We start from the raw sequence: 26,590 nt of genomic DNA, 5'->3' as shown, positions 1-26,590 counted from the left end.
CCTAATAGGCATTCCCCAGGTGCAAACACCATTTGTAATAGATGCAAAAACAATATTCCTAACTTCAGATACAAAAATGATACATGCCTACAAATAGGATGATCTTATTCAGTAAATCATAACTTTTTCAATGATACATTACATGACCTATCTTGTATAAAATAGGTCAGTTATGCCATAATCATAACGATATCTTTATGAAGAATATGGGGGTGTAGTGTCACACCCTTCCCTTGCTTACCTACACCTACTGTGTAGGTATAGAATAAAGGACTGTACAGAGACGAAGCTAGAAGATATTTTCAGCAGAAGCCAACTGCTGCGAGGATTAGTGAACAATTACCTTTCACGTATTCCGTTAATATAATCAAATTGGTCCAGAACGCAAAATTGGGAAATAGGACAATGAATATAAATGAAAAGAGAAATAAAATGGAGAGCAAGCTGAATGGCCTAGGACTGTGGAAAGGCTAACGCTATTTATCACGGAAAAATAGAAGGTAATGAGGGTGCATGTGTAAACAGGAAATCTGACTCTGCCCTCAGCAGGCACACCCTACAAAGCACCGAGCAGAAGGAATCAGGTGCAGTTATAAAACCTGAAATGTTTGCCAGAACCAAATTAAATTTTGGAAGGCATAAGATGATGCCTCAAATGTAAACAGGAAGCTGCTGTCCATAGTGCTGTTTGAATAACTGAGTTCTTAGTTTGCTAGTAGGTCCAAAAAAGAAAAACAAAACAAATCAAATAAATATTCATAGAAGCAGGGACTGGAACACCCAAGTGAGAGCTGTAACCACTAGGATTATAGTTTAGAGTTGTTCTCACTCCCTCTGGCCCAACAGATATACTATGTGGAACAGCTTCAACAGGAGATGACTGAGAGCCCCACCCAGAATACTTTACAGCCTGGTGATTAAGGCATTCACCTGGAAAGTGGGAGACCTGAGTCGTCCTTCCAGAGTGGGGATTTGAACCAGAGTCTCCTAGGTGCCTGCTCTAACCACTGAGCTACTCCGTATAAGTGGGACATGACCATTGCCTCCTCCTCCGTTTTGTGAATGGTGCCTATGTCTCCTGGTGAAGCCAGCCCCCACCCTCTAGTCTAAATATTTCATTTCAATTAAGCCAAAATAGTTCATTTCAACACTTTGTTTTTTTCTTGTTCTCAACTGAAACAATTTGCCAAAAATCAACAAATCCGCAAAATGTTTTGGTCCACCTAAATCTCCGTGTTTTGGCGAAAGAGCATCAGATTAAATACTTCGCCCAGCTCTAGTTTTTCACACGTTATAATTAGAGCCGTAGTAGCCCGCTTTGGAATATTCTTCAGAGTTTTGGTTACGGTATTTTAAGAAGGCACTACAGATATAAGCACTAGCAAAACACAGTTGGCTGATGTTGCACTTGATCTCAAGGACTGTGGTTATTTGGAAAGGTTAGAGACATTAAGCCCTTGCTCTCTGGAATAACAGGAATTAGAGACCCTTCCGTAAATATAACAAATCTGGACAGAAGTGGAGACCTGAGCCAAGACCTCCATTTCCTGTATGCTAATTTGCTTGCTGTATTATTATCTTGTCCTCCCCTCCTCATTTGCCTCACCTACCTGTTGCCTCCTATCACAACCTAGATTTTGAGTTCTCTAGGACAAGAAGTGTCTTTCTACTGAGTGTTATAGAGCACCCTGAATTATGGTGCCTCAGGTAATAGTGCAACACAAATTAATGATACATAATAAATGTCAAAAAGCAATTCTCTGCTTATTTAAGTGAAGAAAGGTGATGTGAACATGAATAAAGAGAATAAGAAGCAGTGCTTTTATCTGAAAGCCAGTCAGTTATAAGTGCACCAAAAATAAAAGATCCCATCCTGCCTGATGTCCTGCCTTCCTGTTTGTTCCCACTGGGTCTCACTCCCACCTGCCTTCCTAAATGCGATAGTCTTTTTGGACAGGGAGAGTGGGGTCACAGAGACTTGCCTTACCATTGTTCAACACAGCCTGTGCTAGTCCATCCACTCACCTGCAGAACTAGCAACGTCTGCTAAAACCAAAGCAGCACATCCTGTCAAGTCTGGGTGAGCATGTGAGGGAGAAATGGCTCAATATGGTGGTAAGAGACAGGAAACCCCTTGTGCAGAGACAGCTCAGGAGTGGTATGAGGCTTTATTTTTGTGTTCTCAAATGGTGACTTTTCAAGATAGGGCCAGTGGAAAAGGGGAGATTGGAGGAAAAGATTCACATTTCCCCATTTGCAGTTCCTCTAATAGTTAAAAGTAATTTATGGCTTCATGGGAAGACAATGTAGCCGGTCATCAGACTGTTTTAGCAAACGAGTAAATCCTTTTATCTTAGGGTACGTCTACACTACAGGATTATTCCAATTTTACAAAAACCGGTTTTGTAAAACAGATTGTATAAAGTCGAGTGCACGCGGCCACACAAAGCACAATAATTCGGTGGTGTGCGTCCATGTACCGAGGCAAGTGTCGATTTCTGGAGCGTTGCACGGTGGGTAGCTATCCCGTAGCTATCCCATAGTTCCCGCAGTCTCCCCTGCCCATTGGAATGCTGGGTTGAGATCCCAATGCATGATGGTGCAAAAACAGTGTCGCAGGTGATTCTGGGTAAATGTCGTCACTCATTCCTTCCTCCGTGAAAGCAACGGCAGACAATCATTTCGCGCCCTTTTTCCCTGGATTGCCCTGGCAGACGCCATAGCATGGCAACCATGGAGCCCATTTTGCCTTTTGTCACTGTCACCATATGTGAAATGGATGCCACTGACAGAGGCGGTACTGCAGCGCTACACAGCAGCATTCATTTGCTTTTGCAAGATAGCAGAGACGGTTATCAGTTGTTCTGTACTGTCTGCTGTTGTCATGGGTGCTCCTGGCTGACCTTCACTGAGGTAGGCCGGAGGCACAAAGACAAAAATGGGAATGACTCCCCGGGTCATTCCCTCCTTTATGTTGTATCTAAAAATAGAGTCAGTCCTGCCTAGAATACAGAGCAAGTGTACTAGAGAACCAGTGTACCAGACAGCACAGCCGCTCCGTGTCAGATCCCACAGAAATGATGAGTTGCATGACATTCTAGGGGATAGTCCTGCAACAACCCCACCCGTGCTTCCCTCCTCCCCCAACCCTCCTGGGCTACCATTGCAGGGTCCCCTTATTTGTGTGACAAAGTAATAAAGAATGCAGGAATAAGAGACACTGACTTTTCAGTGAGATAAAATGAGGGGGAGGCAGCCTCCAGCTGCTATGACAGTCCAGGCAGGACATTAAATGGTGGGGGGAGAGGAGCCCAGCATCCCGCTTCTATGATAGTCTAGGCAGTACAGAATCTTTTCTTTAGACATGAAAAGGGGGGGCTGATGGAGCTCATCCCCCAGTTGCTATGATGAGGACGGTTACCAGTCGTTCTGTACCATCTGCCGGGAATAACCGGGAGTCATTCCTATTTTTACCCAGGCGCCCCTGGCTGACCTCACCTGAGGCCAGCCAGGAGCACTCACAGGTTGATGATGAAGACGGATATCAGTCATACTGTACTGTCTGCCATCGGGAAGGGGATGCTGATGTTCAGCGCTGCAGCACCCCGTCTACCAGCAGCATGCAGTAGACATAGGATGACATTGAAAAAAGTCAAGAAACAATTTTTTTCCCTTTTCTTTCATGGCGGGGGAGGGGGAGTAAATTGACGAGATATACCCTGAACCATCCCAGACAATGTGTTTGAGCCTACAGGCATTGGGAGCTCAGCCAAGAATGCAAATACTTTTCAGAGACTGCAGGGACTGTGGGATAGCTGGAGTCCTCAGTCCCCCCACCTTTCTTCCATGAGCATCCATTTGATTTTTCGGCTTTCTGTTAAGCTTGTCACACAGCACTGTGCTGTGGACTCTGTATCATAGCCTGGAGATTTTTTTCAAATGCTTTGGCATTTCGTCTTCTGTAACGGAGCTGTGATAGAACAGATTTGTCTCCCCATACAGCGATCAGATCCAGTATCTCCTGTACAGTCCATGCTGGAGCTCTTTTTGGATTTGGGACTGCATCGCCACCCGTGCTGATCAGAGCTCCAAGCTGGGCAAACAGGAAATGCAATTCAAAAGTTCGCGGGGCTTTTCCTGTCTACCTGGCCAGTGCATCCGAGTTCAGATTGCTTTCCAGAGCGGTCACAATGGTGAACTGTGGGATACCGCCCAGAGGCCAATACCGTCGATTTGCGGCCACACTAACCCTAATCCGACATGGCAATACCGATTTCAGCGCTACTCCTCTTGTCGGGGAGGAGTACCGAAATCCGTTTAAATAGCCCTTTATATCAATATTAAGGGCCTCATTGTGTGGACGGGTGCAGGGTTAAATCAGTTTAACGCTGCTAAATTCGGTTTAAACGCGTAGCATAGACCAGGCCTTAGAGTCATGGTCTGGCGTTCAGGAGATACAGTCAAGGACTATTGGAGCTGGTTTAGGCTGTGCAAACTTTCATTATATATAGGTGCTAGACCGTCACAAAATTCAATTTACCATCCTAAATTCATTGGCACATCAGAAGAGACTGACCTGAGCTGTACCTGCTTTTCAGTGCCTAGAACACAGAAAAATGTTACAAACATCTTGTATTTAACAGGCCGCAGGGCACCTCACACAAGGTCATGAAATTCATGTACAATTTAGGGAAGGTACAGCATCTTCACTTACATTTAGTCAAACAGTCTTAACGCCCCCCCAACCCCGCAAAGTCTCTCTAATAGCTTTGAAAAATAGCCAACAGTTGACAGAAAAATCAGATTGGGAGACTAGGTTCTCATACCTGAATATGAATGGGTGGGTACAAACATATGAATTATATGAATTTTAGTTACCGTCTATACTGTAAATCTGGGGATTCAGACTGAATATTTTTCATTTGACAAGAATTTCAGTCTGTGCGTACGTCTAGTTTTGTAAATAAACTCGTAGATTAATAATTTGGAAAGTCAAAATTGTTGTCCTTCCTCCAAAAGAGAAGTCACAGGAGCTCATGGATGTGATTTTAAGCTAATCAGTAAGAATTCATTCTCATCCCGTCATGTAAAGAAGTCATATATAGCACCATTAGTGTCAAACTGTACCTTTCAGTCAATATGAAAATCCAACAGTCTAAAGTCAGAGCAGGTACAATATAGCACACAGCTGGTAGAAGGCGCTAAAGATACACTTCACAGAACAAGTATCGCTCTCAGAGGGTATGTCTACACTACAATTAAACACCCATGGCTGGCCCATGCCTGCTGATTTGGGCTAAGGGACTGAGTCACACAATCCAGAGCCAGCAGGTGCTGAGCCACATGGTCCGAAGCCACTAAGCACAGGCCAACTGGCAGTGTAGATGTGCCCAGAGAGGCTGCATGAAACTTGGGAGTGCGATGCCGGGGAAACATGAAAAGAGCATGGGAAAAGGAGACCAGGGAGAGTTAAACAGGAAGTATGGCAGAACATAATGAGGAGGCTGGGTTGGGGGTAGAGATGAGGGAAAGTATAAAGGTAGAGTGGAGCTATGGAGAGCTCTGACAACATGCGGATCTTAGATACATTTTGGATGCACTAAAAAAGGAAGAGAAGAGGGGAAGGCCAATGAGGAACAGTAACCTAGAGAGGAAGTTACTAGAGCATGGACTATCACCTTGGCAGTGGGTGTGAAAAGAAGAGACTAATTTTGGAAGTATTGTAAAAAAGGAAATGACAAGTTTTGGCAATGGTTTGGCCATGATGGAAGAATCAAAGACTAATCAAAAATGACACTAGGCATGAGAGCCTGTAATACAGGAAAAATAGTGGTGGCATGAACCAATTCAGGAAAAGGCAAAGACAATGGGGGGTAGAAGAACAGCCAAGACTGGGTTCACTATCGTGAATCAGAGGTAGCAGCATGGTGCAGAATTGGAAGTAACGATAAGAAGCAGAGAAGTAGATTTATGGATAACTACTACTGTAAAGATAGTTATGGATGAGATGACCCAGAGAGAGTGGGAGGATAAGAGCCAAGAATGGAGTCCCAGGAACTCTGACAAAGAGGGAGAGGAGGAGAAGATAGTGCCATAGACTACAGAGCTAATTAGAAAGGAAGGAGAAAAACCAAGACACGATACATTGAATTGGAAGACCAGGGACAAGGAGGCGTTATCAGTCCTTTCAAAGGTGAAGAGAGAGCTAAAACCATTAGATCTTGCCAAGATATTATCATGGGTTTCTTTAGCAAGAGTGGTTTTGCCACTTGACTCTACAGAAAGTTAGTCTACAAGGTGTCAAAGAGAGAGTTGGAAGGAAGGAATTGTCCATATCATCAAGAGAGGAGGGAAAGTATGATACAGTACTTGGAATTCAGTAAGATTTTCATGATGGGAGAAAAACATTAATATTAATATTAATATTGAGAGAATGTAGAGGATAAAGATGAGGGAAGGAAGGAGGCTTGTTTTCATGTTCAGTGACAAAAAAAAGTGTGATAGAACCAACATCTCAAATCAACCTTTGAAAGGACTGATAACGCCTCCTTGTCCCTGGTCTTCCAATTCAGTGTACTGTGTCTTGGTTTTTTCCATACTCCATTAATCTATCCATACACACAGTGAAACCTGCGTACGGGTATAATTGCTATTTGTGCCAGAGTGCTGAAGATGTATTTGTGAAGTTCTCAGTAAAGAATGGTTTACGATTTAGTAAAGAATGGTTTACAGTGCTGCAGTAAGCTGGTCTGGCATATAACATGCTTTGCTCACCCTCAGCTATGTTGCATGCACAGGTGGAGCGACAAGAGAAGTCTGTGCTTTGGAGATAAGAGATCTCACGAAGGGAAACTTCTCTACAGTATTCACCCCATACAATGGCAGAGCTTCAAGAAGGGAATTATTGGACTAAATGGAACATCACAAAAGCGTTAACAGATTGTCATACTGTTTAACCTGTCAACAGAGCACAAAAGGACATAGATGAACTAAAACAACTTGAAACTTCTGGAAATAGGTTCAGACTAAAGAGATTTCTGGCTACATAGATTTGAGGTTTTTTTAAGTGCAGTTCTACTCTAAAGAGTGTTATGAAAAAAGAAGAGAGTCCTTCTTGTCTTTGGATAGGGTGGCACAACTAGTTAGGAGATCAGTTTCTATTCCCAGGTGTGCCACTGACCTACTGGGTGACCTGAGCAACTCACTTCACCATTCTGCACCTCAGTTTCCCCCTCTCTAACACTAGCTCTCTTTCGTAAACCCTTTAAGTTCCATGGATGAAAACACTTAAGTATGATCACTACTGTGTAGATCTGTTCCAATTTGAGTTTTACTAGTGTTTTTACTCTCATTACTGCTGACTATCCAACACAGCTATAGGAGAGTGACTTGGATTCCAGCCTAGGTTACAGATCAGCAGCACTGTTAATTGCATTTCAGCTACAGAATTATTGTTGGGGGACCATGAGCCAGAATGAACACATATTGACTTTCAGATTCCAGGTTGAGTTAGGCAATTATGATAAAACCTTTTTACTTGTAAATTGATTTGACCTAGAGTCACCAAGACACAAAAATGGAATCTCAGTATGCCAATTTTACAAAATCATTTTCAGAGCAGAATTGTTTTTATGGCTGTAGAAGCTTAACTTTTTAAAAAATCTCTGTCTATGTTTCCAGGACTCAGACACACTGGAATATTGGTTCACTTAACTGACTACACATGCCCTTAAGTTCTAACTGAGAGAAGAATGAAATATGCTGATCTAGGGCATAAACTTCTTATTTACATAAATAGCACACTCTTCCTCCACCATTCATAGAAGGTCAGGTAATGAAGAAAAAATAACATGCATCTGAGGAATAAAGATACCTGTACAAAACAGCTGAATACAGCATCTCCGGCTAGGTGACATTCAGGCACTTGGGAATTAAGCTTTCTGAAGTCACATAACACATTTCTACTAAGTTTATTTTAAATTGGAGCAGGAGAGAGAAATGTAAAGATTAACACAATGTCACTATCCCGCAATGCTCTGTGGAGGGAGTTACCCACAACCTCATCCATAAAGGCTGCCTAGTGCCTGCCACACTGTCCATGACTTCCACAGAAAAGAAACCCTTTATTACACAAAACCTATAGGAGGCACACTTTTTTCCTTAAATATTTTGTGGCAAATAATGTTTTTAGCTTGTAAACATAAAACTTACAAATGTTAGCCTTTGCCTCGCACTGTGTGTCCTTAAAATGTTTTTCACTCGTTTATGGATCTCTTCTCCATTTGCTGGTGTAGACCAACCAAAGTTAAATCTGTAGGAAAGGGGGGAAAAAATAAGAAATATCCTTAGTTTAAAGACGGCCACACTTTTTCCTGTGAAGTTTTTTTAAATTAAGAAACACAAATTATTACTTTCTATTTGGAATGTATAGACAGTTAAAGTTCAATCCTCTCCTCCTCCTCTGAGATAGAGCTAAAGTAGTGATACTCAGACCTTGGTGGTATTCAGGAGCCAAATTAGCCATCAACATTACCCAAAAGAGCCATAGAAGTGTGAATTCATTGTTTCATTTACTATATATTCATATTTAAGCAGTACAACAGGGGAAATACTTGGCATATTATATATAAGTATGTATATATATATATACACACACACACACACACACACACACCCTCTACCCCTATATATCGTGACCTGATATAACACAAACTTGGATATAACATGGTAAAGCAGCGCTCTGGGGGGAGGGAAGGGGCTGGGCTGCACACTCCAGCAGATCAAAGCAAGTTTGATATAATGCGGTTTCACCTATAACACGGTAAGATTTTTTGGCTCCCGAGGACAGCTTTATATCAGGGTAGAGGTGTATATAATATTCTCACAGCAAAATGACTGACCAAGTATTATTATTTTATCAACTGCAATCAGTTAATAACATAGAAAAAGCATCCTGATTGCTTAATAACTTAGATTGGTTAATAATTAAATCACACAGCGTTTTGATATCGTGTGCTGCAACGAGCCACTTGCAGCTCCTGAGCCTCAGTCTGAGTATCACTGAGCTAAAGAACCCTTTCGAAGGAGGGCATTGGGAAAATATAGCCACAATTTCAAAAATGTACTTTTAACAGTTTTTCTGTGTGTAATTTCCTCAATTTTTAAAATAGCCAACTAAAAAAAACCCAGGATTCTACCATGTTGCATCATATTAGCAGGGATGGAACCTTTAGATCCATTACACAGTCCTCTGCTGCTTGAGCTAATGGAGTAACTGATAGCAACAGTAGGTGTCAACCTCTGTGTGGACCAGCAGGAGAGCGGTATGGGACCTTTGCCAGCAGGTTTCACAGATCTCTCCTCCCAAGCCGTCACCTGCCCAGCCAGCTCCACCTTCCCCCTTTCCAGCTCCATGTCTGAGCTCTCTCTCTGCTCCCCACACAGTAGCTCCCAGTCCCTACTCTCAGGCTCCTCATTCCATCAGTCTTCCCCATGCCTCCTCCCCCATTACTTTCCCCAGCATCCACCCACACTGACTCCTAGCTCCAGTCTCTTTGTCCAGCAAGTCCCAGTTTAAGAAGTCTCTACTGAGCATGTGTGCAATTTTTCAATGGCTTACAAATTGGCCAAATTTGGGGCGATTTTAATGTGGACAACACAGGGCCATAACCTGAGAAATTTCAGGTCCCTGCTCAAAAGCAGAGAGATGCTAGAGCTGTTTAAAGAAAAGGGCACTTGAATTCTTAAACATGGATAAAATGTACCTTTCACTAGCCTCTCTCTCAGAACCGAGAGAATCATTTTGGCTGAAATTTTCAAAACCAAAATCAGCCTGAGGCACACACCCAGCATGGAAAATTTCAGCCCAAACAGTTGAATTCTGGTAAAGTTATAAATTACTGAAAATAGTGTCTTATGGGACATGTTGGGCAACCTTAATAATAAGCAGGGCTACCAGCCCAGCCTATAATTATTATTGATTACTCAGGCACAGTTGCTGACCAAGAGTTTGCAAAGAAGGAAGGATGATGATTAAATATGTTTATAAAAACACCCAAAAGGTATTTCCAGGGCAGGTGGAGCTTGTCACCCTTGGTAGGCAGCTTTACCTAGGAGAAGGGAAACTCCAATTTCAAGCCAAAGGTCGCAGGTTTGGATAGCTGACCTACAACGCTTATCCAGCAGACAAGCTCATGTGAACTGACATCTATGTCAAGTACCCCAGAGAGCTAAGATGTTCCCTGCAAGCTATGTACAGAACCCTTGTTTGACTACTGTAACTGGGAAAAGGCTGCTAAAAAGTTAAAGCAGCAAGCGAGTAAGCAGACGTGCAAATTGGAACATAGAACAGTCACTGGAGGAAATCTGGAACTATGAGAGGTCTGAAAATGAGGCGAATGTTAACATGATATGTATACAAGAGATCATAGGGAAAGTTGTAGATGCCAAGATGCTGGTGGATGGTTACAAAATTCATTACTCAGGGAATTAAACTTCCTGAAATAGTGTTGGAAGTTGTTCCAGATGAAACCATTCACAGGCATATGATAGAGATTACCAGAAGGTTGGACTGACTAATGGATGTTAAATTGTGTTGGGAAGATGTCATTATCTATATTAAGTTGATGTGCACCACAGTTAGGAGAGGATCAAAGGAGAAGTTTCTTGATAAGTTGCTGTGCCTTATTGGAAACATACCACCCAATGAGAAAACATTTACTGAAACAGATCTAAAATGCACACATTTGAACTGACAAGGCTGGATATGAAGCAAGCCATAAGGCACTGAAACCATGAACTTTTAAGGGAGGAAAAGGTTCTACAGACTTGTCTAGCATTGGAATTGGTGACTGCACTTGCAGAAGAGGGAAAGCCATTTCACAATTTGTGCCAGTGGAGGATAAGTCCCAAAATGATTTCTTAGATAGATCACAAATAATGGTAAGGTAATACCCAGAGGGCGCACTGTCAGACAGCACAGACTTCTCCTTATGGACTCCAGAAGGCAGAAATGTCTGAGCCCCCTGGACACCAGCAAGGCCTAAATGATGCCAATTTAAAGATGGGAATGAGAAAACCTTCAAACAAAGAGTAATGCATAGACTTCCTGACTACACACCGGGATGGGTGGAGGACAACTGATTCCAATGAAAGCAAACTGTTAGAAATGGCACATGAAGTCCTAGAAATGATGAAACCAATGCCAAAAAGGATATGAAGGGAGATTTGGGTGGTGGACTCCTCAAGTTAAAGAATCTTTTGGGGGTGAAAAAGAGTAACCTTCAAAAACAAAATGTTTGGTCAGTGGCTTGAGGAGAGATAAGATGGCATACATGGAGGCAAACAAAGCAGCCAAACAAGTCTTGTGGGGGCTAAAAGTGTGGCCTGTGATGTGTGATATAACCAACTAGGAGGACATGAGGGAGAAAAGATCATCAAAAGACCTGCCAAGGCAAGAGAGAAAATGTTGAGAGACGTGAACAAGTTTGCTTACACTAGAAATGAATAATTCTCCATTTATTTGCAATATTCCTTAATCAACAAAGTTTGGAGTGATTACTGTGAAAGAGTGATGAATGAGGAGAACCCAAGGGAGGAACTAAGAACATGTATGCTGAATCGGGGCCTGATAGATTGCATACAGAAGGAAGAGGCTACAGAGGCCCTTAAGAAAATGAAAAAGGGCAAAGTACTTGGGCCAGATGAAGTATTAGTGGGTGAGATGAATCACTGGGAAATGGGAAAGTATCTTATACATTTGTTTAATTATATTCTTAAGAAAGGGAAAATGCTGGATGAATGGCGTGAAAGCTTTGAGGTGCCTATTTTTAAACATAAAGGAGATATTACATTGTGTGCTAATTATCAACCAATTAAGCGGATATCACCTGCTGTGAAAGTATGGAAGAAGATTATTGAAAAGTGTCTATGTGGAATGCTTGAAATTTGGAAGGATCAGGCTGGATTCATGCCAGGAAGGAGCACAATTGATGCCATATGTGCACTATGAATCCCCACGGAGAAGTTCAGAGAAAAAAAGATGGCAATTGAGTCTGGTCTTGGCGTATAATCATGTACTATAAGAAACAGTTCGGTATAGTGTGTAAAAGAAGGGTGTCCCAGAAGGATATCCTGTCTTATCCAGGATACGTATGACAGAGTGACTACCATAGTCAAATTGAATGGGGCCACAGTAGAGATTTTCCAGTAAATGTTGGCCTATGACACAGGTCAGTTTTGAGCCCCTTTTTGTTTGTGGTTGTCACAGATGTGACAAGTGAGAATATACAAAGGGAGGTGCCTTGGAACCTGCTGTTTGCTGATGACTTGGTGATATATGTGAAAGATTGAGAGACTCTGCAAGCCAGCTCTGAACAATGGCAACATGTTTGAGTGTTGCACTTCAAGTGAATGTTGGTAAGATCAAGGCTAGGATAATTTCTGGTGAGTCCTCCTCCTTCAAAGATTATATATGCAGAGAGCTTAGAAGAGGGAAAGTGATTAAATATCTAGGATCAATGGCTCATGATAACACAAAAACCAGGGGTCACCCCATGGAATTAATAGGCAGCAGCTTTAAAACAAACAAAAGAAAGTAATTTTTCACACAATGCAGAGTAAACCTGGGGAACTCAATGCCAGTGGATGTTGTGAAGGCTAAAACTATAACAGGGTTCAAAAAAGAATTAGACAAGTTCCTGGAGGACTGGTGCATCAGTGGCTATTAGACAAGATGGTCAGGGAGACAAGCCCATGCTCTGAGTGTCCCTAGCCTCTGACTGCCAAATGCTGGGAATGAAAAATGGGATGGAACACTCCATGACTGCCTGTTCTGTTCATTCCCTCTGAAGCACCTGGCACTGGCTACTGTTGGAAAACAGGAGAGTGGGCTAGCTGGACCATTGGTCTGACCCCAGTACGGTCGTTCCTAGGATGATGATTCCCCCCTGAGTAATGCCTGCCACTACCCTAAAGCTCTGTGGTGCAAGTGGCAGCAGCTGACCTCAATGATGTTAAAAGGCAGAGTATCTAAAACTGTAATTCGATTCATCTTAACATATGGAACAGAGACCCGACCAGCCACAAGAAAGGAAATCAGTATGCTCTCCACCACAGAAATTAAGACACTGAGATGGTCAAAGACAGAACAAGAAACAATGGTCTCAAGTTACAGTGAGGGAGGTCTAGGTTGGATATTAGGAAAATCTATTTCACAAGCAGGGTGGTGAAGCACTGGAATGGGTTACTTAGTGGAATCTCCATCCTTAGAGGTTAAGGCCCCGCTTGACAAAGCTTTGGCTGGGATGATTTAGTTGGTGTTGGTCCTGCTTTGAACAGGGGATTGGATCGGATGACCTCCTGAGGTCTCTTCCAATCCTAAGATTCTATGAAATGGTTGGACATTCTATGAAAGGAAACAAAATGAGGTTGTAAGGAGCCTAATGTGGGGTTTCTCCAAGAGAAGACAAGTTGAGGGAGACTGTCTACATTGGTATGGGCATATCAAGCAGAGATCAGACAGCTACATCAGTAGGATGGCTCTTTCAGGGTTCTGCACAGATGATGATCCAGGGGAAGACTATAGGCACTGCACATTGACCAGATATCAACAGACCTCAGAAAGGCCAATCTGCACAACAGCCTCATGTATGATCATGAGTTCTGGAAGAAGACTCAAAACCGTCAACCCCCAAAAGGGAAGTGGCGAGAAAGATGACAATGAGAGTTTAGATCACATCAGAAGCTTTAGGTTCTCATGCTTCAGAGAATAACCAACCTTTAACTGAGCAACTCCAAATACGGGCAGGTTATTCCATAAGTGTTCTACTTCAAGATTCCTGTTCTTTCCTCCATTTTACCCGTTCTATACTATTCATTATTTGATATGCCTCCATATCTTCCCTGTAAACAGTCCCAATCTTTTCAACCTATCCTCCTACAGAATATTTCCATGCATCTAAATCATTTGTCATCCATTTTTGACCCCCTCCTGTTTCTATCATCTCCCTTTGGAGAGAGAATGCATAGAATTCACACAGTCATCCAGGTGAGGGTTATCACTGATTTATATATCGGCATATTTTCAGATTCCTTATATAGTTTAAGATTTTGTTTGCTCTTTGACCATCACTGAGAAGATTTTTTTTCATTAAGCCAGACAATGTCTTTTTCTGGAATGGTTACAGTGACTTTAAAACCTAGCAGTGTGTATGAGTAGTCCAAATGACTCTTTTGTTCTTCAAAAAGAATCTAAAAACAAAACAAATCTTGTCAGAGTAACAGATTTTCAATAACCATTCTTAGAAAAAGGCAGAATGGGCTGTTGACTTTTCTTAATTGATCTGACATCAGAGAAATTATGAGTGAGAGGGCTAGATTCTGCATTTTCGTCATATAACTGAATTAGGTCTGAACATTAGAAGGAATACATTGTATTATTATCCAATAAATTGCTAGAAACCTGCAGCTCTGCTGAAATGCTCTGACATTAGAGCAGGTAAGAATGAAATAAACTTCCTCCTTCCCCCACCCCAGGAAAAAAAAAAAAAGAAGAGCAGGGTTAGTAATGTGATCTTCCAACTTCTGGTCACTAATTTCAAACCCTAGCACTGGGTAAATTGGTGCTGAACTTGTGCATGTAAAAAATGTAGATTTGCAAGCAATTCAAGTGTGCCAGCTCCTATTGCCACAAATGAAACAGTCCATGAGAGCATGGCACTGTGTCTCATGTATGCAGCAATTTCAGTTTGTCAGATTTGCTTGTGTTGTTTAATACTGGAAACAGAGGTCAGACATGTTGCTGTAATTTATAGTATTTGCTTTTTTGAAATAGGAAATAAAGTGGCTAAAGTTTGTTTGGAGGATTTCAAAGCACTGTTACTGATTTTATGTTTATAAATATCCATTGGGGTCAGATGCTTTATCTTGGAAAATATAAAACCATATTTGCTATTTTAGTCACACACATGAGATGTATCCATATACCATAGCAGAAGACTATGTATTTAGTGCAAAAGCTATATGCATTTCGTCAGTGGCATTACTGAACAATCCACTAGTCTGCACTGTGGTATAAGAAATGTTTGTTGATCACATAAGCCCTGAACTTAATTTACAAAAATCAAAACCTTAAGTATGATTAAAACAGTATCAGCTCCTTTTTAATTAGTTTTGCCAGTATCTTTACTGTCTAATTTCAGTAATAACTATAAAGCCTAATCCACATTTTAAGTCAATGTTAATATTTACACCAATCAACTCATCCAAAAATAAAATGATGCCAGAAAATGTAACACCCATAATCTAAATTGAAACCATCTAATATGTGATAAGTCCTATTGGAGATATTTATAAAATGGCTTTCAGAGCACAGCTTCTTAAAATATAAATAAAGGATTTTCAGTTGAACAAAACCACTATAATGCATTTTAAAAACCACTAGCTACTTATTTATGTGAATAAGGTGTCAGTATTCTATTGCAATGTTGGAGGAAAAGTCATTTCATTTCAATGGCTGTTTGCCCTGATAAACTTCTATAGCTGTATTTTGTCATACTTCCAATTTTCCCTGGGACTTGCAAACATTCTGCAGTTACATCAGTTTAAATTGTTTATTGATTCCAATAGATTGTATAAACACTTTGAAAGTATAGCTCACTGACCTAGAAAAAGCCAGATCAGAGAAGTTCTCATCATTCATTTCAAAGATGCTATGTCAAGTATGATCTAAGGTACAAAACTATTTTCCCTTGGAATGTGACTAAAGACATTTATTTTCTTTTATGAGGTAAGGATTTTTTTTAAAGTCATGCTAACAGACAACATTTACCTTAGCTCAAAAAAAGTATCAAGTCTGGGTGTTATAATACAGATGAATACAATTCTCAGACATCCACTAGGATGGAAACAGACTACTAGAAATTCAAACAGATGTGTGTATACTATTTAAACACCAGCTTACAATGCTCAACTTATAATAAATAGGTATTTTCAAATATCAGACAATCCAAACATTCATTTGCACATAGCAAGAAAACCTACACCATCTTGGATAACAGAGTTAACGCAAGCTTACTGCAAAACGTTGCATCAGGTATAACCCGTTCCCCACCAGCACACCTTCCAACTGTGTGTGTAAATGTGTGCATGTGGCCTCCATGAAGAATTTATCAACTTCAAAGCAGAAACTTCATGCTGAGAAGAAACTACATGGAAGGACAAACAATCACAGAACAGAAATCAATAAAGTACTGTAGTAGCAGATTCACAATTGGAGAGCTCTATTGCAAGACAGAAAAGAAAAAAAAAAGAATAACTCCTTAGATAACTATAACCAGACAAGCAGCTAAAAGAATCGTTGAGAAACTACCCATGTAACATGAGATCAGATCATCCAGAAAAACAAAATACAGGTATACTTAATTCTAAAATAGATAGAACTTGGATACTTTGTATCTTTGCAGTACTCATGGTAACCAGAAGAAATACTTTATTCCCAGTTAAAGGATAGGAAGTGGCTACTTACCAAAAATAACCTGTTCTCAGCATGTATTGCCAACACAGAGAGATGCTGTAAGGATTGGTCTTACTGGCATAATTATGTCAGTAAGAGGTGTGATTTTTTTTTGCTGACATGGCAGTAAAAGCCCTCCTGTAGATATAGCTATACCAATAAAAGCTATATGGTTTATAGTACATAGCTGATTTCAGTTTCCAAATCACAAGAAACTATACTGGTATAAGCACCTTTATACTGATATCGCTGCTCCCAGATTATACTGATTTTGCTGGTTTAACTGTGAAGGAATAGCTACAACGACCACATTTTTTTTAAAGTGTAGACAAGTACTAAAACTCATACTATGGCAGTACATAATTGTTTTCAGCAGTAGCTGGTGGGTGCATTCAATTCCTCGAGTGCTAAATTCTGTAGACAGGGAATGCATCATCCCTTCTAATGGTCCCTCAGTTCCTTTCCACCCCTAGAAGCCCTGTACAGAGCTGGGCTCTGAACCAGAAAAGAGGTAGCTCTATGGAGGCACACAGAGAACAGGAGCTCTTGCTGATAAATTTGTTAGTCTCTAAGGTGCTACAAGGACTCCTGTTCTTTTTACGGAAACAGACTAACGCGGCTCCTACTCTGAAACTTGCTGAGAAGTAAACTTGTTTAATTTAAAGCATGAAGGCTAGCCAATCACCTTCTAAGGAGGGGAGTCTTAAATAATGTCCTTTAATACCATCATTTGCTCTGGCTGCGGTGTCAAGAGAACAGTGATTCATAGGTGTGAACTGACCTCTAGGTAGCAGTCCCACAAATTTCATATAAGGGTACACTGCATGTATACACCATCAACTTTGGAATGCCCTTGTTGATCGAACCCTTAAGAATTCAGGCACACTTGGTACATATATCATAACTGGATGCATTTTCTTATCCATTGTGACAGTCTTTGAGCTCAGGTGGTTGATCCTCAAATTCTTCTCCAGAGACCATAAATTGTCTGACTTCTGAAATGGCTTAGTCCTGTTTAAGTAGAAGCCAGTGCTCTTGACATCCATGGTGTTCAACTTCACCTCCTCAGCATCATTATGGGGCATTGTGAAAGAGACAGACAGAGATATCAGTGATTGAGATGAAAAGTCAGATATAAATTAGTCTAGATTAGGGTAAAGTAGTGGAATACGGTATAAGGTGATAGATCATCAAGGCCTGTAACTCAAACCCTCCTGGCCAAGTCAACTGTGACAAAATAGGAGATCTTCACTGAAAAGCAATGATGAGAGCAAGACCCTAAAAGCTCAAACATCCTCCCATGAGTTTACTTAATACCAAGTCCCAAAGTTGAGTAGGTTCCTGAATAGGACTGTACAAGTTTGTATGACTTTTAAAGAAGTTTTTCACCGGAGAACAGACAAAGCCAGAGCACCTTTTCACAGGATTAGGTTCAGGGCCAACATAAGCAGTAATAGCAGATGGAAACTGCAGATGCTTACCTAAGAACAGCTTTGATAACAGAGAGAGAAGAAAGTCTAAATAAATTGGAACTGGACAGGAAACCAGATCACAGCCTCTATGGTGAGCAAACTTTTAAAAACAGTTATATTTACCAGCATTCGGCTTTCTAGTGGAGGAGGCTTTCTGGACTCCATTTTAAGACATCTTTATAACATGAGACGAAGGACCTTGAAGTCCAGATGCATTACCCTGCTGGGACAGGGGATCTTGACTCAGGGAGAGAGTGAATAAACAACCTAGGGACAAAGCTAGAAGCCAAGAACCTGGGATGAAAGCATGACTCCATTGAAATCGAAGGCAAAACTTCCATAGATTTCAATGGAGCCAGGACATACATGATCAACTGGACCCATATTGGATTAACTAAGATCATCCAACTCTATGCTGCCAAAACTTTCCCAGTACTCTGGAAATGAGAGAAAACAGAAGAAAGGAGGAAAAGGAGACTCTCTTGGCAATGCAAAAGAAAGGAGTCCTACACATAGATCTTTGACTGTTCTCAAGCAAAACCTGATTGTGGTTTGTTGTTCTGACTTGTAGCAAATGAATCCATGTTCCAGCGTTCCCCCCCTGGCAGGAATCACACACGCACCTGAGGGCAGGAGTGACCACTCATGATGCTCCACACCTTTCAGACTGAAAATAGCAGTTAGGGAGTTTTCACACCTGCCAGTTGTAGGTGTAAAAAAGGATTACTTCAAACTGGATGCATGATTCTCAAGCCCAATTTGTCTCTCAGCACACCAGAAATGACCAAGTATCATGACTGTGCATTCTTTTCTCAAGCTCCAACCAAAGAACTTAGATCTTTAGCTGGTGAACCCATTTCAATGCTTGTAAAGGAATCCCAAACAAGGGGATGATTTCACTTGAGATTTGCATCAGGCTTTATCATCTAGCAAGGCTTAGCTGCCAAATTACTTGTGCTTGGGGAGATGGTGGTGCAGGGGGAAGAGTGATACTTTCATAGGAGAAAACCACCTGGACATGCACGCTACTGGAGCCTCTTTCAAAAGCAAGTTCTGGACCAAAGTCTTACAATGCTTTTGGGCCCTTTTCGAGACTCACAGCCTTTAGCGAAGTGGTAGTCAATAGGCAGACTGCAGGCCAAATCCAGACTGCCAAGTACTTTTGAGTGGACCCCCAAAATTTGTTCGTTTACTTATTATCATTTTTTAATTATTATTTTCTCTGGAGTCTGGACCTTGACTATACCTTGACAAAAAATAATGGTCTATCCCTGCTTAGTGGAATGCACTTCCCCAAGGTATAAAGGGCACATTACAGATCTATATAAAGCAGATCTGAGGAAAGAACACCACCTCTTAAACCAGAGGTGGGCCAACTATGGCTCGCGAAACCCTCCTGCCCTTCCCCTGATCTCCTGGCCTGGGAGGCTAGCCCCCGGCCCCTCCCCTACAGCCTCAGCTCACTGTGCTGGCAGCACTATGCTCTGGGCCACAGGGCTGTGAGCTCCTGGGGCAGCGCAGCTGCAGAGCCGTGGTCTCACCCGGTCTCTGTGCTGCGCGGTGGTGTGGCTGACTCCAGCAGGGCGGCGCCACTCCCTGTCCTGGTGCTCTGGGCAGCATGGCTGTAACGGCGCCAGCCACCGGTGCTCCGGGCGGCGTGGCTGTAGCGGCACCAGCCACCGGTGCTCCAGGCAGTGCGGTAAGGGGGCACGGAGTGGAGGGATTAGATAGAGGGAAGGGGAGTTTGGGGTGGTGGTGGTCAGGGAGCAGAGGTGTAGATAGGGGTCGGGGCAGTCAGAGGGCAGGGAACAGGGGGGGTTGAATGGGGGCAGAGGTTCCAGGGGAGCAGTCAGGAAAGAGTGGGGGTTGGAATGGGACAGCAAGGGGGGCAGTCGGGGGCAGGAGTTCTGGGGGTGATCGGGGACTGGGTGGGGTGGATGGGGCAGAATTCCAGGGGAGGGAGGCAGTCAAGAATGAGAGGGGGGGTTGGATAGGGCAGCAGGGGGCAGTCGCGGGCTGAGGGGTCTGAGGACAGTCAGAGACAGGGGACAAGTGGGCTGGATGGGGCTGGAGTCGGGGGGGGCATCAGGGGGCGAGAAGCGGGGGAGTTAGATAGGGGTGGTAGCTGGGCCATGCCTGGCACAGCCTCCCCTAACTGGCCCACCATACAATTTCAGAAACCCGATGTGGCCCTCAGGTCAAGTTTGCCCACTCCTGTCTTAAACCCATTGTCTTAGACCTCTCTAAGACAATGACACAAAGCGACCTAAAAATTGAGAAAAATAAAACAGACAAAACTTTAAAATAACAAGCACACTTTTCAGCCTTAGCCCAACAATCTAACTATTTACTATTTGATTTATTTATCAAATAGAAAAAGGGAGCAGTTTTACGACCACTCTGGCTGGCAGGCAGGAACCGAGGGACTATTAGAAAGGGCCCAGTATTTATATCGTTGGGCTATGCAATGCAGGATTCATGGGAATTATGCAAACCCTCTCCCCACCCCTTCCCATATTTTGCTCGAAAAGGTTCTGGGACTGCATAGTTATGCAAGAAACAGGAACAGTGGGGCTCTGGGGAAGTAATATCATGAAGGATACTCACTTCACACCAATTTAGCAAAGTTTTGCTATTGCTATGTGCTGACTAGCACTATATAGCCTAGGCTCCATTCTTGTCTAGAGTATTGTGTTATGCTTTCAGCAATACTGACGTTCGACAGAGTTAGGTGATTTAAACAATGGTATTTATACATTTCGAAAAGCTGACCCTGGCTACATGTTTGCCAACTTCAATGTAACTTATAGTAATATTTCTTTTAAAACCTTAGTATGTTTAGCATACTAATATTAAGGTCAGATTTAGACTACGTTTTCATTGCTCCTGCCTCTTTGCTTTCTTAGTTTATGATGTTGCTCCTGCCAAAAGATTTCTTTTAAACATTTACATTTTTAAAAAGTCTTGGATCTCAAGTAAGGAAACAGTGGTATTTATTAACAACACTGGTCCCCTCTACTGATAGGAATGGAACACGACATCATTGGACACAATTCTGAATCTCTGCTGGGGAAAGACCTGTAAAGTGAAACAGCAAGATGTTGACCTGATTTTGAGCTGGACTGGCAAAGCTGAGTACCATGCAAAAAAAAAGCTAAAGGTTGATTTCAAAGTGTTGCTCTCTCCTGTCTACTGCCTGTGAAAGACCCACACAAAAGAATAGGGGGTAAAATCGGTTAGGGTGGCATAGTGACCTTAATTACACACAGAGAGTTATCAAATAAACAAGGAGAAAAAAGAGAAACATTAACACACATACACATTCATCTCTCAGTTACAGTATTCAGGACGCTGTAAAAGTGTCCAGGTAGAGGTCAATAAGTAAGGAGACACCAACTAAACTCTCACAAGGATTTTAAATCCAGCCCACATATGCCCCACTAAAACTATATTGGTACATATTTTAAAAAGAAAACCCTAAAGTAAAGTTTCTATATATACAAAGAAGCTGTAATTGTATAGATATAAAAACAAACAATATGGGGTTGAAAAACAATCAGAAGTAAAAAGTTGAAAACACCTTCAGAATACTTTACCAATGCAATCACCACATTTAAGTTCCTGATTTTTAAGTTAGTCTTTGGAATATTAGCATTTTGCTTGAGATATATAATAGACTTCAGAGTCAAAACTTGGACTGAGTTGTACCAAATATTCAAAACATGCAATTGGAGAAGAGATCTTTATTGCCGTGATTTTGGGACCCGTGTCAGTTGGGCTGTACTAACGCAGATGAGAGAAGATTGACACTCTAAGTTTTGTACGTGTGATCCTATGACAACAGTTCAAATGACTACATAAAGTAACAGGAAATCCACAGTCATTTTAGCCTGTATAACCCCAAACAGTCAACCTACAGTTATGCAAACATAACTGTTATTCACTATTGCAATTCTCTAAAATTTCACAGACAACAAATGAAAACAAGCCTTTACCTTTCTCTAAGAGTAAGAACGGTTTAGTACAGGACTTGTGGAATGTTTCTGCAATGAGGAGGGTGCTGAACGTATTAATGAACTAGCAGAATGAAATTGCCTAGCAGCAGTACCCGAGATCGGGTGCTCATCACAGCTGTCAGAAGAGCCATCTAAGTCTTTCCCATGATGAGACCTGATAATCTGTCAGAGAAAAAACAGCAGCAGAACTTCAAACAATATATAAGAAGTGCCTTGGATATGCCTGTGCATAAGCTAACAGGGAGCAGAGATGTACACTTTCCACTTTTTTCGGTATGTAAACAAGTTTAAAAATTAGACTTGTCTGTATTAAGCAATACTCATAGACAATTATTTACAGAGATTTGCATATAACATACGATGGGAACGGCAGCACCCCCCATAATTAAGATTGCATTCTATGCTAACCCCCTGTTTCAGTCACTGATATCTTTTGAAGTTTTCACCTTTCGGGCTGAAAATTTTCCAGGATTGGTTTCTGCAACAGGGACTTTTTAGTCTCAGGAAAAGCTCTTCAGCTATATTGGATTATCAAACAAGATGATGGTCCAGAGGGAGACAACATTTTCCCCATTATAAAAGAATTTTTTGCAGTTTTTTTGGATCAGCTACAGAGCTGAAAAAAATTAGAGGCAAAAATCTGAAACAGCCCTCACTGAAGAAAGTGCCTTGCAGGTTCTAGTGAAAAGAGACTTTGGAGATTTCCACTGGAAGTAGTTCTCTATTTGCCCAAGTTATGAGCCTTTAAAAAGCTGAATATACACCCATACAGTGCATTTGCATGGGTTTTTTTCTCTAAGCTTGTAAAATGCTAAGGCAAGTTACACCTTGCACACTTGAGTAATGGGGTTTGCTGCTAATGAAAATGTGTAAGCAATGCAACGGATTAGAAGGGTTGCTATATTCCTTAAATTTCACGAAAGGTGTCCCACTGTGACAAACCTTTACTATTCTGCCTCTTGATCCAGCATCTCACTCCCTGCTGGTCCCATCAACTAGGGCCAAATTCTTGATCTCTAGATACTGCTTCAGCCCCATAAGGGAGATCTTTGGACATGGCAGAGACACCAAAAAAGGCTCCATGACAAATATGTGGGGCAGAGACACCAAAAAAGGCTCCATGACAAATATGTGGGGAGGATAAGGATGTACGTTTTCCAGCTATGGGGAACAGGCACGTCTCATCTTGTTTGCCATGCCCACTTATACAAAAATAGCATTTTAGAATCAAAATTCAATCTGTTCTCATATATTCCTACAAAGAGATTCATCATAGCCTTATTCAAATGTAACCTTGACTAAAGCTTTAAGCCATTGGCCCTTTAAAGCTTCCTGTCTCCTGTGGGAGAAAAAAAATTGATTTCTTATTTTACACCACGCACGTACAGGAACTCAATATTCCATGGGATTCTTCATGCTAGGCAGGAAACCCTCTGAAAGGCAGGACTGTATCTGACCCCACGTACAAGACAATATTTGAAGGTGAACTTTAACCAAAGTTTAATGCCCCAGTCACACCGCACAGACCTAAATTAACAAATAAAAGCAGGAGAGTCCTAACATTTTGGCCCCATGAGCTAATTCACCTAATAATTTTAAAAGAGGCAGCTGATGTTTGCTACAAAATTAGAATTCCGTCAAATGTAATCTTCAGATTAAACACACAGACAAACAGCCATGCCCAAATATCATCTGCTTTATTAAATTTAATAATGATTTCCCCTTAACAGCTACATTACACCATAGTAATTCTCAGGTCCTCTTCCTCTACACAATAACAACATCTAGTTTAGAGCTATACAATTATTTTTAGCATCATAAAACGTATATTCCCTTTTGCCTGTATTTTTTTTTTGGAACCAGGAATGCTTTAAAGGCATCAGGAGAGTGATGAATTTAATCTGTATCTGTGTTATCTATGTGTTCCAAACAATGACTGCCGCTAGTATCTTCTTCCCCATTTGAGAAAAATGGATCTGAATTAAAACATCCATCATAAAAGCATATTTAGAAGCTCTCTGTACAGTTTATCACTTATCACTATGGAACAATCCAGAAGCAGCGCAATAGATTAGATTTACATGCTACATAAAACTGCAGTCCTACGTAGTGAAAGTTGAGAGGCTGGCAAGAATGTTTGGCCTGAACCAAAGTTTTATCCTTTTCATTCGCTTTCCTTCTCCCTCCCTGCAACATCTCTCTTGCCAGCCATTAGGAAATCTAATAGGGCACACGCACAATAATTAACGGTCTACAGTCTGCTAATAAAATTTCCAGGGTATTTCAGGAAAAACAAAAATTAGGAAAAAAAGGATAAACAAGTTACATCTCATTTCACACGTCTATCAGGTGGGTGAGATAAACAAGCCCCTCCATCCCAACTGAGAACATGTGAAAAGCAGCTAGCTGAGAAAGGAAAGACAAAACTTGAGAATAAACACAAGAGCCAAACATTTGAAGTAACAAAACAAAACAAAAAACAAAACAATGTGGGCCCGGCTCTCATTTACACCAATGCTTTGGTGATACAAGAGATCCTCTTGAAGCGAATGTAAATATAGTTTCGTACCCACTTTAAAGCGCCTTGACTCACTCTGGCATCATAAAGTGAAAGTGACTTTACTATAAATAAAAATTGGGTTCTATAACTGCAGAACATGATTATTTACTATGAGTTTATGTCCATAGTGTTAACAGTTTGTTTGTGCAGAATGTTTTGACAACGCTTTATAGTACAATTAAAAAAACTGTATCTATATTTAAGTAATGGTCCAATATACAGCAACAAACAACGAGATGAAGAAGTTGAATACTTGATTTCACTCAGGCACCTTCAACAGAAATCCCACATGCTTTTCTATTCCACACAATCCAAAACACAGACAAATTCACATACAATTTTATTTGCTTTACTTACTTTAGTATGCTTGGGTCTATAGCTGCCAAGAAGAGAAGGATCTGGAAAAAAGTGATCCCCAGCAGAATTTTTAAACAAGTTTTGGGACTATAGGTCTAGAAGTTACATGCAGTTTAGGAAATATTTTTTAAAAGTATTTCCCAAAAATCACTTATAACTCACTTTTCAGACAGTAGCCAAAGCAATTTACTGTTGTTGTATATTTACATGCATTTACATTCTTCAGATGCAATTTACATGCATCTGAAGAAGTGGTTTTTTTACCCACGAAAGCTTATGCCCAAATAAATCTGTTAGTCTTTAAGGTGCCACTGGACTCCTCGTTTTTTTTATGGATACAGACTAACACGACTACCCCTCTGATACGTAATATTTTGAATTACACAATATAATGTCACGGCCATTAGTGTTTTAGGGTTTCAGTTTCTTCATCTGACAACAATAACTTCAGGTTTGACTGCAGCCTAAGGCTATGTCTACACTAGAGACCTTACAGTGGCACAGCTGTACCGATGCAGCTGCGCTGCTGTAAAATCTCTCACTATCTGCGTTATGCCAATGAGAGAGAGCTGTCCTGCAGACATAACTAAACCACCCCCAATGAGCAGCGGTAGCTACGTCGGTGGGAGAAGTTCTCCTGCTGACATAGTGCTGTGCACCGTACCATTTATGCCACAGAAACTTATGCTCAGAGGGGTGATTTTTCCACACCCAAGTGACATACGTTTTGCCAACGTAAGTGGCGGAGTAGGCATGGCCTAAGTTAATGGGAACTAATCACAGAGGATGAGTACAGTTTTGTGAGTGGACTGAAGTGGTTTATATTGTTATTCATTGCTTAAACCAATGTAAAGTAAAACCATAACCAGAATATGGACCATATTTTCTACTACCCTATAATAAGCCACTTTGAAAAGGATGTCAAATTTCCACCCTAAAAGTTCCAGTTCCACAGGACTGGAAACGTCCCAACTATTCTCATTCTGTGCTGCTATGCCTCGAATGGGGTTGGTGGATAGCACCTACAAGGTAAAAGTGAGTTCACCTAATAGTATCTAATGCGTAGTAGTTCTGTGCAACTTTAGATATCCAGAGAGCAGAACAAACAGAAAGGCGATACAATTCTATCTACAGATACGTGCACAGGAATCCCACTGATATCAATGGCTCCCAAGTTTTGATACAATGTGTTTATATCTAAAAGAGGCCATATATTTGGGATCCTTCAGGATGAAAGCTTCTCTCTAAAGCACTGGGCCAAACCCTTCTTTAATTAAAAGCACCATAATATCTGTAGAGGCAATTTTTCAATCACCGTCTCTGATTCTGCAGGCACAAAATGATGGAATTTAGTATCTAATTTGGGGGTGCAACCAAGTAACCAACATTTCTAAATCCCCTCCTAGAAAGCAGACAGGACCTCCAGTTTTTAGTCTCATTCAAAAGATCAATATATACCGGCAGTAAACTGCGTGGACTCAGTTAGGTACTTCCAGAGGACTGAGCTGTCATTTCTGCTATTAGAACATTTGATTTCAGGAATCTGTATTTTTCAGAAGTCTGATCCTTGTAACTGTTACACCCCAGTACATAGGCAGGGGGTTGCTCTCTACCAGTGAATCTTAAGACTGTTAGAAGTGACAACTCTTTTCTGAGGTAGATTTCAGCCTCC

General features: G+C 41.3%; 1 protein-coding gene across 5 annotated transcripts in view; it reads right to left on the bottom strand.

Moving 5' to 3' along the window:
• Positions 1-26,590, bottom strand: part of SPATA6 (spermatogenesis associated 6) — a 64,911-nt gene that overhangs the window by 15,842 nt on the left and 22,479 nt on the right. For 3 of the 5 annotated variants that reach the window (XM_030572730.1, XM_030572731.1, XM_030572733.1), the window contains one exon: positions 24,919-24,959. In XM_030572730.1, coding sequence (XP_030428590.1) covers positions 24,919-24,959 — 41 coding nt within the window. Of the gene's footprint in view, positions 1-8,222; positions 8,312-21,980; positions 22,164-24,918; positions 24,960-26,590 lie in introns of those variants that run through there. The other 2 variants (XM_030572732.1, XM_030572734.1) reach the window with 2 other exon arrangements.

The sequence above is a fragment of the Gopherus evgoodei genome, chromosome 8, assembly GCF_007399415.2.
Source record: "Gopherus evgoodei ecotype Sinaloan lineage chromosome 8, rGopEvg1_v1.p, whole genome shotgun sequence".
NCBI classification, from domain to species: Eukaryota; Metazoa; Chordata; order Testudines; family Testudinidae; genus Gopherus; species Gopherus evgoodei.
This window is presented reverse-complemented; position numbering and strand designations above follow the sequence as displayed.